We start from the raw sequence: 13217 nt of genomic DNA, 5'->3' as shown, positions 1-13217 counted from the left end.
ATGTATAAGTCTGAACAGCGAGTACTAGCAGACAGTGTGGTGCAGAGCACCACGGCTAAATTTGACCCCGTTTCCATTCAATGCCCACTTAAGTGCACTTCCAACAGAAGTCACTGGATAGCAGTGTGAAACTTGGGTGATTTTCTTCTCATTAGTGTTAAAGTGCCGAGACAGCTGAAATGCTCCTACCTCTGCCTTAGACAAGCTAACTCACCAAAGACCATGGATTTGGCATGTTTCTGGTCTATCTGGCTCAGTTACTGATATGCTGCAGGTATAACACAACTTCAAACATCAATTTTTTTCTCTTAACTATTATTGAAGCAGAGGGCAAAAACAAAAGTTGAATAAAAATGCAACTAAAGGATTCAACTGTCCAGCAGACCTGACTGATAATTTAAAATGGAGATTAGGAAGCAGGTATCTGAAATGGAAGGTCTGACTTTAGGTCCACAGATGCAACCTGGGCATGCAGTTATATATTTTCAAAAATATTGATGGGAATACTGATAAAGACATCTGAAACTTCCACCAGCAATATGCTGTTTAGTTGAATCTAAATTTAAGTCTTGATTTTTGTGTGACATTTGGTTTTTGAAGTAGTACTGGATACGGCACGCTGCAGAGCATTTTATTTTTTACTGTATTTCTAATATAAACTGCTTAGCTCATGGATTCCAAGGTGATTCCAAGGTATGATTTGGGAAAGGGGAAATTCATGAGGTGTCCCTATTGTTTTGAAAAACAAACAAAGCATTTTTGGAATGGAGTACTTAATTTTCTTGGCACAGTGAACTCCTTGATAACATTTTTAAAATAGGGTTTGGTGCATGCCATATTGTCAATGCAAAGACAATGTACAGCAACAGAATGGTTACAACCCTATTTAATGCACCCTATACAGCATACAGGTCTTGAGAATCCAAATTTTGCAACCTCACAAATGGACTGGCACCTGTTGTTTCTCACATATTTTGTGTCTCAAGAATGCATAATGACAGCCTTCTCTTGAATACTTTACCTCATGCGCCTGACGATTGTTCTTGGAACATAAGACTCAAGAGCAGGAGTAGGCCATTTAGCTCTTCAAGTCTGCTCCGCCATTCAATAAGATCATGGCTGACCTGGTTGTGTCTCAACTCCACTTTGCTGTCTGCCCCCCAATACCCTTGACTCCCTTGTCTATCAAAAATCTGTCTAATTCTGCCTTGAATAAATCAAATGACCCAGCCTCCACTGTTTTCTGGGGAAGAGTCCGCCACGTACTAATTCTTCTCCTCAAAGTGTCTCCTCATCATCTTAAACAGTAGATCTCTAATTCTTAAACTGTTTCCTGGTTCTGGTCTCTTCCGCAAGTGGAAACATCTTCCTGGCATCTGCCCTATTTAATCCCCTCAGGATCTTATATGTTTCAATAAGATCACCTCGCTCTCACCTAAACTCCAGTGGGTATAGGCCCAACCTGATCAACCTTTCTTCATACGATAAGACCCTCAACCCAAGAATAGTCGAGTGAACTTTCCCTGAAGTGCTTCAAATGCAGTTTTATCATTTTTCAAATAAGGAGACCATGTGCATCTTGACAGTCCTCCTCTTGCATGCTGTCACAAGCACACTCAATCCACATGCTCACTTGCACTATCTTGCATCTTTTTCACTTCATTCTAATTGAAGCACTCACCGCGCACTCCATTAACATGGGTGTAGCTGACAATTAGAAAAGATTGCTGCTATCTGAGGGGCATAAAGCATAAAATTGAAATAATAAAGAAAATCAGAATTTCAACCAGAATGTAAAGCCATTCATCAATATCGCTCCCTAGCAAAAGTATTATAGCAGTATCTCAGAAAATCATTTAAGCTCTAAATCAATTTTCACAATGCAATTGCATTATTCAAACCAAAATATTTTTTCTGTCTGGTGTTCATGTTCACAAAATGGGTGGAGGATGGGGTGAAATAGGAGCGACTCCAAGTGTCATACTGCAATGCCTGAGTAGTTAGATGATGTACAATATATTGTTAATTGGCTGGCACACTGGAACACTTGATGTTAGTCTCATTAGGCAGGTGATTGATATCAGAGTCCATGCTTGTTTATCTTCATAGTATTTAATGTTTAAGTACAAAATTCCATCCATCATGTGCTTCACTGCAGGTCTGCCATTTTTCTTTAATATTGCTCATGTTTGCTCTGTATCAGATCCATGTTCTGAGACTCCTGACTAGATGCCTAAATAATAATTGACTGGATAGTGTTTGGCTTTTGAATAATTATGGTGTTGAAATTATAATGTGCAGTGATTGGCATGCAAACTCTTAACATGTTCATAAGCAATTTGCTGTTTTTTTTTTTAAACAGGCGTTTACCTATTTATTTAAATTGTAATTTCAAGGCCTAAGTCGTGGTACTCTGTTACAGCAGTTCAAAAGCTAATTTATTATCCTATTTGTTTTTATTGAAACCATTTTTGTGGGCTTTATGGAAAGAAAAGCATTAAGAAAGCGGAAGCACAGAGTATGTTTTAAACCACAGCAGGCCATGTATATTGCGGCAACACAAAATGTGGTTAGTTGAAAGCCACTGCTTTACCTCCACATCTTGCTTATCTCCCCCGTTTTGTCGGGTTTGCAATACAGAGCCACAAAACCAGAAGTTCAGTTATTTGTGAATAAATGGCACACAAAATATAGTGATTGCGAGTGTGGTGCTTTTTAGCGGTCCTATTTGTTTAGATCATTAACTGATCAGGTTTCTTGTACTCTCAGATTTGAACCATATAATTAGATGCTTCTTTAAAAAAAATACACATTAACTGGAGAAACAATAGGTTTGATCTAAATTACTTCATCTATTCAAAAACACCCTAGACTCTCTTTTTCACCGCCCCCTCCCAAAACCCTTACTGGAACATTTGTTTCTTAGATGATTGTAGGGTTTTCAGCTCTTAAACCTACAAGTGTCTCATTTGTTAAATACTTTTGTGTGAAGTTAAATTTTCGAATTCTAATCCTAACGCTGGTAATTTAATTTAAAGTCATGTATGGATCAATCTTTTAATACTCTCAATTGCACCTCCTGCAGGATTGCCTCAGACACCTCTTTTTCTGGCAGAAGAGTTTAAGTTTATCCAGTTTCCTGTCAGCCTGATTACAATTACTTCTATCTTTTGTATTCTACTATTTTATCTATTTAGTTTGGTATTCTTTTTCCACCATTACTTCTTTTGCATTGCTTAGACATGTTTAGCACCAAGCTTGGTAAGACTCTTCCTCTCTGTTTCATTCTTATCTATTTCCGCATTATTCATGGAGTTTGCATTGGCCATTTTTTTCTTTCTATATTTATGACTTTGCTTTCACTTCATCTGTTAATGCTCGGCCCATGTACTAATCTTTGCCTAACTCATTGCAGTACTGAGGAAGTGCACCTCTGCCTTAGCCAGTGTTTATCAGATGAGATGTTAAGCCAAGGCTCTATTTAGCCTCTCTAGTAGAAGCAAAATATCCCATGAAAATATTTTATGAAGAAGTTATTTTCTTTGTGTTTGACAAAAGCTATTAGAGTTTTTCAAAGATACCTCTAACAGGGCAGATAAAGGACCCAATGGATGTAGCATAATATGGATTTCCAAAAGGCATTTGCTAAGATGCAAAAAACTAGTACACAAGATGAGGGGCCACGGAATAGGGGTAATTTATTAGCAAGGGTAGAGGATTGGTTAATGTGCAGAAAGTAGAGATAAACGGGCATTTTGAAATAGGCCGATTGCAACTAGCAGAATACTGCAGGGATCAGTGCTGTGGCCTCAGCAAAGTCCATATTAGTGACTTTGGTAAAAGGGCAGAGAGTATTGCACCCAAGTTTACTGGCACTACAAAGCTAGGTGGGACAGTAAGATTTGAGTAAGATGCAGAGGCTGTAAAGGAATATGGACATGTGAGCAGGCAGTAGGATAGATGGAGTAGCAAGTGATGTGGGGAAGTGAGGTAATTCATTTTGGTAGGAAGTTTGAAAAGCAAAATATTTTTTAAATGGTGAGAAACTTTTAAATTTTGATGGTTCAGACAGATTTGGGTGTGCTTGTATAAGAAACACAACGTTAGGGGTATGCTTGAAAAACTCTAATAACTTTGTCTAGACACCAGGGGGAAAAAAACTTTTCTTCATAAACATGACCTTGGCATGCAGATATGGCAAGCAGTTAGGAAGGGAAATGGCATGATGGCCTTTATTGGAAGGGGGCTGAGTACAAAAGTATGGAAATCTTGCTGCAATTGTACAGTGATCAATGTAACCACACCTGGAGCACTGCACACTGTTTTGGCCTCCTCATCTAAGGAATGATATGCTCACCTTGGATGAGGTGCAGCAAAGGTTTGCTAGATTACTGGGATGTGAGGGTCTGTCATATGATGAAATGTTGAGAAAATCGGGCCTTCACTTTATGGAGTATGGAAAGATTGAGTGGTGATCTCATTGAAACAAAAAATTTTGAGGTAGCTTGAGAGGGTAGATGCTGGGAGGTTGTTTCTCCTGGCTGGAGAGCCTAAAACTAGGGGACTAGGGGTTGTCTCAGGGTAAAGGGTTGATCATTTAAAACTGATGAGGAATTTCTTCACTCGGAAGTTGTGAATCTTTGGAATTAGGAGGGCTGTGGATGCTCCATTCTTGACTGTATTCAAGGCTGAGATAGATTTTAGGACTCTTGGAAAATCGAGGGATATGGCATCAGTGTGGGAAAGTGGAATTGAATTTGAAGGTCAGCCGTAATCTTATTGAATGGCTGAGCAGGCTCCAAGGGCCTATCCCTGCACCTCTTATGTTCTTATGTCCTGACCAAAGTTTATCCCTCAACTGACGTCATTAAGCCAAATTATCTGGCCATTTATGTTACTGCTGTTGTGGGACCTTGCTCAGTGCAAATCAATTACTGTTTCCTGAATTACAACAGTGACTACACTTCAAAAGTACTTAATTAACTGTAAAGCATTCGAGATTCCTGAAGCTGTGAAATACACTGTATAATACAAGCTCTTTCTTTATCTCTTTTTTTTCCCCCGTCTATCTTGAATTCTGCAATTTCTGAGCTGCTTTCCTTGATTTCACTGCTCCTCCCAAAGTCGAGTACTAATGACTCTTAGACTCTTAAATAGAAAATAAGGAAAGAGATTTTATAGTGGAAATGTTATACAGGCTGGACATCTAAAATCCAGCTGTCCGAAACTGGAATTGTCTGTAAATTAGACATTTTTGAAAATGTTCCAGTTCATATTTAGTTAAATTAAATTCTGATTTACCAGAGCAATTTGGCTCGGTGCTGGTTCTCAGTGGTGTGCTGGGCTAGTTAGCGGCTTCGCTGTTTAATTTACATGGCGCTCCTGTCTAGTTCCTACATTCCAAGCCAATAACTATTGACCTGGCCCAAACCGTCTGACTTCTGCCCTTGCACTGTTAGTGCTGTTGTTGTACCTGTCATATCATATAAAAAAGGCCAGCAGATACTTCCATGAGTAGCACTGCAAAAAGGAAGCCTAATTTGTTGTCTATAGCCAAGAAAGTGGAATTATTCTAGAAACTAGATAGACATGCGTCTGTGTGAAAGCTGAGTGAGGAGTATGCGGTGGGTTATCCACCATGCAAATTTAAAGAAACAGAAACTCCAAATAATGAAGTTTTATGCTGAAAGTGACTTTCAGAACGAAATGAATAAATGAAAAACTGCATAAACATGTAAATGATGTTTTAGACAGATTGATGTTGGAGTGGATGTGACAGAGGTGGAGTGAAAGAATGCCATTGACTGGCAGAAGTTGATTTAAGCAAGCCAAGATTTTCCACAATGAACTGAATATTTCAACTCTGTGCAACTATACTTCAGAAAGTATATGGTTAACCAAATTAAAAGATGTCATGGAATAAGACAATTAAAAGTGTGTGGTGATCAGATCATGAGATAGCTGAAAATTAATAGATGGGTTCGCCAAGCTAATTGCTGAAAACCTTTCTGCTGGACAAATCTATAATACCAATGAAACATCAATATGTTGGCATTACACACCAAGGAAAACCTTAGCTGATGAAAAGGCATCAATAGGTGTAAAAGATGCAAAAAAAAGGCTTACTGTGCTTGGTTGTGCTAATGCGGCTGGGATACATAAGTGAAAGTTGATGTGTATCGGAGAAAGCCAGCAACCAAGACGTTTCAAAGGGATAAGAATATTTCCAGTTCATTATTATGCTAACAAGAGAGCATGGATAACCAGGAAATTTTCTTTGGACGGGTTTGAGAAGCACTTCATTCCTGATGCTCATGCTCATTGTAAGTCAGTTGAGTTTGATGAGAAGTGTAAGAAATTGTTGCTTGACAATTGCTCAGCACATCCTGATGCTGAAGTTCTCAGGAAAAGAAATATGTTTGGTATATATTTACCCCTTAGCATAACATAATTGATACAGCCAAAGGACCAAGGAATTTTAAGGTCCATGAAGTCGAAGTATAAAGACAAATTTATGAGGTGTTTGCTTAGTGCTGTGAACCCTTAAGGCCTGGGAATAGGAGGGTTCCAAAAAGAATTTTCGGTGAAGGGCACCATCTGGACTGCTGCCTAAACATGGAACCAAGTGACTAAAGACACCATGACTACTGCTTGGCACAATCTGTGGCTGGCAACTATGTTTGATGATGATGAAGATGCTGATGCTAATTTTGAAGGTTTTGGTGTGTCTAATGAGAAGAAAACTGAGAGTACGTGAAAGGATTGTCTTCTCAAGCTGTATAATCATTGGATGAACAAGATTTTGAAGAAGTTATGAACATAGACAGTGATGCTTCTGTTATTCTCACACTTAACGCTGGTGAAATTGTGGAAATAGTTTTACATCCAGAGGAGAAAGATAAAAAGAGTGAGGATGACATTGATGACATTGGTAATCAAGTAGAGAAAGTGTCTGTAGGTAAATATATAAATGTGTGAAGATTTAATTAATGACCTGACACAACATATAGCTTCATAACAGAGCAATAGATAATGCAGGTTTGCAGTGTTCAAGTAAAACTAATCAAAGAGAAGCCCAAGTTCACAAAGCAAATTAAATTAGCCGAACTCTTTAACAAAGCATCTCAGCAGAGCGCTGTTGACCTGACTTCAACTTTAACTGCATCTTCAAATGCAATTTCAAAACTGGAAAATACTAAAGCTGGTCCATCATCAACCCCAGTTGAGCCCCCTCCCTCAAACACTCCTTTCAGCCAGATATAAGTAACCCAGTATCCATTTTTGTGTATCTTAACTTTGTAAGCTGATAACAGGAAGAATATTTGATAAGTACAAAAAAGTATTTATTTTTTTAAAGCTTTGGAAACATTATGTATTATTATTCATACTTAATTTGAAACAAACTTTTACTTTATTTCGTGTATCTTTTATTCATCTGGGAAAATCCAAAACTCAACATCTTCTCTGTCCCAAGGGTGCCGGATTTTGGACATTCATCCTGTATTTCTCAATATTCAAAACTCTCTTCTGATTAATGTACCCAATACTGTACTTGCTGTACTACCTGATATTGGTCTGAGATAACTGTTCCATCGTTCCTTTAGTGAACAAAGATATCACCTTATATAGTATTAGGCCACATGTATGCACCTGATTTATTTCCTGGTCTGTGCTGAGTTATATAATCTGTGCCAAGGCAGGATTTAGGTTTTCATTTAAACAATGCTATTTGTACACTTTCTTAACCCTCCTTATTTGGCTTCAAACACTTGGGGGAAGTCATTCTTTGTTCATTAATTAGTAGCCTCTCTAGAGCATCTGTCTGTCACCATTGGGCTAATGCAGGATTGGATTCCTTTTGGTGATAAAATAGCCTAGTGGCCATATTGGCTGGGAGAGCACATGAAGAATGGCCATTTGGAGAGTTAGTAGAGCTCTTGGTAGTAGTTTACTGTACAAGAGGTAGGAAGGGAAAAATTAGAGGTTAAGAAAGAGTACAAATAGCCTTGTTCAAATAAAAACCTACTGAGGATTTTACTTCACATATAATTGACTTGCACCAGCTGTTGACCTTTTCATTGATTAAATTGCAGGAAAACCCCAGTCTTTGCTCCAGTGAAGCGTTCAAAGAAAAACAGGGCAAGGAGCTTTGTACTGCATCTGAAGGTGATACAGCATATCCAGTGCAGATTGAAGTAAAGGTGGAAGAACCCCAAGAGGAGGAATTTGATTCAGTGTTCAAGGTAATCTTACAAACCTGTCTCCCCATAATCACTGGGGAAATTAGGAAGATTAAAAGCAAGCTGACAGAATGCCAAGTTGATATATAATATTAAAACCAAACCTAAAATTTATGAAACTGCAAGCCATAGTCATTTGTTACAGAAGGAGGCTATTCAGCCCATTGAGTCCATGCCACCCATCTGTATAGCAGTCCAGTCCCTTTCCTGCACTCTATCCCTGTAGTCCTGCAACTTTATTTCCCTCAAGTGCCCATCCAATTTCCTCTTAAAATCATTCATCATGTCCACTTCCGCCACCCTTGTAGGCAGTGTGTTTCAGGTCATTACTATTTGCTAAGTAAGGTAAGTTCTTCCTCATATCCCCCTATATCTTTTGCCCAGAACTTTAAATCTGTATCCCCTAGTCCTTATACCATCAGCTAATGGGGAAAAAGAAACACAGAACACACTAGAAATTTTGGGAAAATGAACTTAAAGTAATTAATATTAGTAATGGAAAAGTACTGGGAACTTAATGGGACTAAAAGGCCACAAATGTCATGGATAGACTGATTGACCTCATAGGCCTAAGAAGTAGCTGCAGAGACGGTGAATGCATTGGTTTTGATCTTCCAGAATTCCCTAGATTTTACAACAATCCCCATGGATTGGATGATCACAGATCTAAGCATGCTGTTCAAGAAAGGAGGAAAAAAGAAAATGGGGAGGTGCTATAAGCCAGTGAGCCTGATGTGAGTTTGTTTTGAACATGAGAATATAAATAGGAGCAGGAGCAGGCCATAAGGACACTCAAGCGTGCTCCGCCATTCAATATGGTTATGACTGATCTTCTGGCTCAACTCCATTTTCTTGCCTGTCTCCCATATCCCTTGATCCCATGAGACACTTAAAACACACCAATCTCATACTTAAATATATTCAATGACTCTGCATTCACAACCATCTGGGGTAGAGAATTCCAAAGACACTCAATGCTTTGAGTGAAGAAATTTCTCCTCATCTCAGTCTTAAATGATCAGCCACTTATCCTGAGACTTTATCCCTATGTTCAGGTACCTCAGCCAGGGGAAACAAGCTTAGTGTCTACCCTCTCAAGTGCCTTCAGAATTTTGAGTATTTCAATGAGATCAGCTCTTATTCTTCTAAACTCCAGAGAATATAGGCCAAATTTACTCAGCCTCTCATTGTAGGACAACCCTCTCATCCTAAGACCTAATCTAGTTGACCTTCGCTCTATTACCTCCAATGCAAATATATCCTTCCTTAAATATGGAGACCAAAACTGCGCACGGTACTCCAGATGTGGTCTCACCAAAGCCCTGTAGAATTGTAGAAAGTCTTCCTTATTCTTGTACTCCAATCCCTTTCAGTAATGGCCAACGTGCCATTTGCCTTCCCAATTGCTTGCTGTACCTGTATGCTAACTTTCTGTGATCCTTGTACAAGTACACTCAAGACCCTCTGAAAATCAGCATTTAAATGTTCCATGTTTTTTATTTTAGTTCTGTTTTTCTATTCTTATGACCAAAGTGAATAACCTCACTTACCCACATTAAACTCTATCAGCCACCTTGTTGCCCACTCACTTAACCTGTCTATACCTCTTTGTAGCCTCTCTATGTCCTCCTTACAGCTTCATTCCTACCTAGCTTTATATCATCAGCGAGTGGGGCTCTTTTAGCTCAGTTGGCTAGATGAGTGTAGTACAGAATGATGTCAAAGGGGTGCAAGTTCAATCCCCATACTGCCTGTGGTAGTTCATGGAGGTTTGCCTCCTTGCCTTGCCCCATGCTTGATGAGGAGTGGCGCACCTCAAGCTATGTAACCACTTGCCTCTCTCTAACGGAGAGAGGTGCCTATTGTCCGTCATGGACTATAGCTAATTACCATCATCACCAGACTTGGATACATTACTCTTGGTCTCTTTGTCTAAGGCATTCCTGCAAATTATAAATTTGAGACTTCACCACTGATTCTTGCTGCACTCCAGTTGTCATAGCCTGCCAATTTGAAAGTGCCCTGTTTATCCCTCCATTTTGCTTTCTGTCCATTAATGAGTCCTCTATCCATGTTAATATATTACCCACAACTCCAATGAGCCCTTATATATTAACATCTTGTGCGGCACCTTATCAAATGTTTTATGGGAAATCCAAGTATGCCACACCTACTGATTATGCTTTGTCTACCCTCAAAAAAACACTTAATAAATTTGTCAAACACTATTTCCCTTCCGTAAAACCACATTGACTTTGATCATACTATGATTTTTAAGTGTTGTTAAGACTTCCTTAATAATAGATTCCAACATTTTCCCTCTGACTGATGCTAGGCTAGCTGGCTTGTAATTCCCTGTTGTTTCTCTCCCTCTCTTTTTGAATAGTGGTGTTACATTTTATAACATCAAATCCACTGGGCCATTCTAGCCTTTAAGGAATTTTGGAAAACCATAGCTGGAGCATCCACTGCAGCTATCTCTAGGATGTCAGCCATTAGATCCTGGGGATTTGTCAGATTTTAGTCCCTTAAGTTCCTCCAATACTTTTTCTCTTCTAATATTCATGAACTTTAGACTTCAGACAACTAAGAAATTGCTACAGTTAAACTTTGAGAAGGACAATACCTAATGTATTGAAAACAATCAGTTGATAGTGAAAATGATAGAAGAAATAATTCTGAAGGTGATGAGTATAAAAATGAGTCAGAAGCAAATTGAAATATAACTTGAGGACATTCCCAATGTGTATATATTTTATGAATACGTACTTGCTGTCCGTTTTTAACATTTTCATTTGGGGTGGAGAGATGAGCAGTGAAAGAAAGGTGTTGCTGTTTTTCAGATAGTATTATGGACAAAGAAATGTTCTGTTGATTCTGTTTTCTAATTTCCCCACTAATTTTGTTTCTGCAGCTGTTGCATGATAGAAAACAGGTGCCTTCTTGCGAAGTTGCAAATAATGTCCAGAGTAGAAAGGACCTCATTGCAGAATAAATTCAAATTGAAGTGTCCAACAAGCATGACTGTATAAAGATTGGATTAAGTTTATGATATCCAGATTTGAATATAAATGTTTTGGGAATATTCTGGAAAAATAGAAACTATCATTTTTAAAAATAAATTGTTGCAGTTTTTTGAGAGGGACAAAAACAATCTTTCTGAATTGACAAATTATATGTTAATGCTTTTTTCTTTTGGTCAAGATCAGTGCATCCAGATTTCAAATGCTGGAACATGGAAAATACTTCAATTTAGAATAGAATCTGTAATAGTCAAACATTAAATGAAATTGTGTAAAATTGCAGTGAATTAGGAGGAATGATAATTGCTTCAGGATTTAGCATTTTGGCAGAGGTTTGTTTATGTAGCCCGGAATAATTTCAGATCTGACCGCCATTTCTATCAAAGCCAAGTTCTGCTTGACTGTGGGTCAGAATTATAACACTGAGGCAAAGTAAATTCTAACTGATAAAACTGACATGGAAATTGCCATTTATTACAACATAGTTTCAAAGCTAATTGTTATCAGATTGTTTTACCTTTGTTACACTGTTGCAGATACTACTGTATGGAACAGCTTAGCTATCTCCCCAGTCAGCAAGACTAATAGGCCACCTAATTTTATTTATTAATGTTAATTGTTCGTTCCTCACCGTAGAAGTCTTGCAATCTCTACCATCTGGTCATTTTTGAAATTGGCCTAGGCTCCCTATGTTTTGGGAAAAATGCTGTAGAGAGGAAAGTCCTGCATTTCCTCTTTGATTTGTAATTGTATTTATTGCTTGAACAGCTCCCAGGTTGTTAATGATATATAATGTGCTTATGGCCTATTGCAATATGATGGTGTAATTGCCAGTATCATTCTTTACTACCTACTGTAGCTATTCTGCAGTATGAACTCCCTGGTTTACAAAGTATACTCTGCTTAGTGCAGCAATCTATCACTGCCACTATCAGAAACAACACAGGACATGACATTCCACATCTTTAAAATCTGGATTCATTGTCATGTCCCATAAACAGTTAACCTAAGTTGCATATACAAATTGTGTCTAATTAACCTAATATTCTGTAAGATTTATATTGTCATAAAAATGAAACTAGTGTTTTCTTTGAGACTTCAATTTTTCCTCCAGCTCTCTTTCCCCCCTGCCCCAATCCCCCTGGCCTCTCTTGAAAGCACTTGATGGGTTTCATGAGCACCATTCACTCACTGGGATCATACCCAAGTGACCATTCTTCATGTATGAGCCAAGAGAATGAATCTGCATAGGTTAGTCAGATATGGAGAGCATGACTAATGAACCTGATCTTTTCTCACTTGATACCTACACACACCCTTTCCTGTTAGAGGTCACTGGCTGATTTTTCTCATTTTAAGCTCAGTACTGATCTTAAAAAAAGCCCAATTGCTCTCCAAACTCAAGGACTACTACAGTAAAAGCAAAATACTTCAGATGGTGGAAATTTGACATAGAAAGAAATTTTGGAAAAACTCAGTAGGCCTGGCAACATCTGTGGAAAGAGTAATAGAGTTAATGCTTCGAGCCCATGTGACTCCTCTTCAGAGCTTGGTCTCCTAACAGACCATGGCCTTCAAATGATTATTGACTACTTTGATGTCGCATCTTGCACCCTCTTGTATGTTGTGCTGTTAGTCAGGTAAGGTTTTTTTAAACCATTTCATTTGAATGTATAGTGCAAAAAAGAACTTTACAAAAATGCAGTGTTCTTAGTTCTTTGTGAAACTTAAATATAACTTTGAGTAGTCCAAGGCCATAGCTAGGTTGATGGACTCAGATGACATCACAAGCTGTAAGCGTGAATGCAAGATTTTATTTACTAAAAAGCAGAAAACTGCAAATGCTAGAAATTTGAAACACAAAAATGGCTTTCAACTAATGGAGGCAGATAAGGGTTCAAGAGAAGGGAGATTTAGAAATCCAAAGATAGAAGTTAAGGCAATAGAAAAGTAT

The 13217-nt window shown here is 38.3% G+C and overlaps 1 protein-coding gene across 7 annotated transcripts in view; it reads left to right on the top strand.

Moving 5' to 3' along the window:
• The window catches only part of LOC121286943 (ankyrin repeat domain-containing protein SOWAHA-like), a 141864-nt gene that overhangs the window by 35224 nt on the left and 93423 nt on the right, over positions 1–13217 (top strand). For all 7 annotated transcript variants that reach the window (XR_005945119.1, XM_041204263.1, XM_041204264.1 and 4 more), the window contains one exon: positions 8094–8243. Coding sequence is in view for 6 of the 7 variants with exons in the window: in XM_041204263.1 (XP_041060197.1) it covers positions 8094–8243 (150 nt within the window). In the remaining variant the exon portion in view is untranslated. The remainder of the gene's footprint in view (positions 1–8093; positions 8244–13217) is intronic.

Source organism: Carcharodon carcharias, chromosome 14 (assembly GCF_017639515.1).
Source record: "Carcharodon carcharias isolate sCarCar2 chromosome 14, sCarCar2.pri, whole genome shotgun sequence".
Lineage (NCBI taxonomy): Eukaryota > Metazoa > Chordata > Chondrichthyes > Lamniformes > Lamnidae > Carcharodon > Carcharodon carcharias.
Note: the sequence above shows the minus strand (reverse complement) of the source record. Positions and strands in the feature narration are given on the sequence as shown.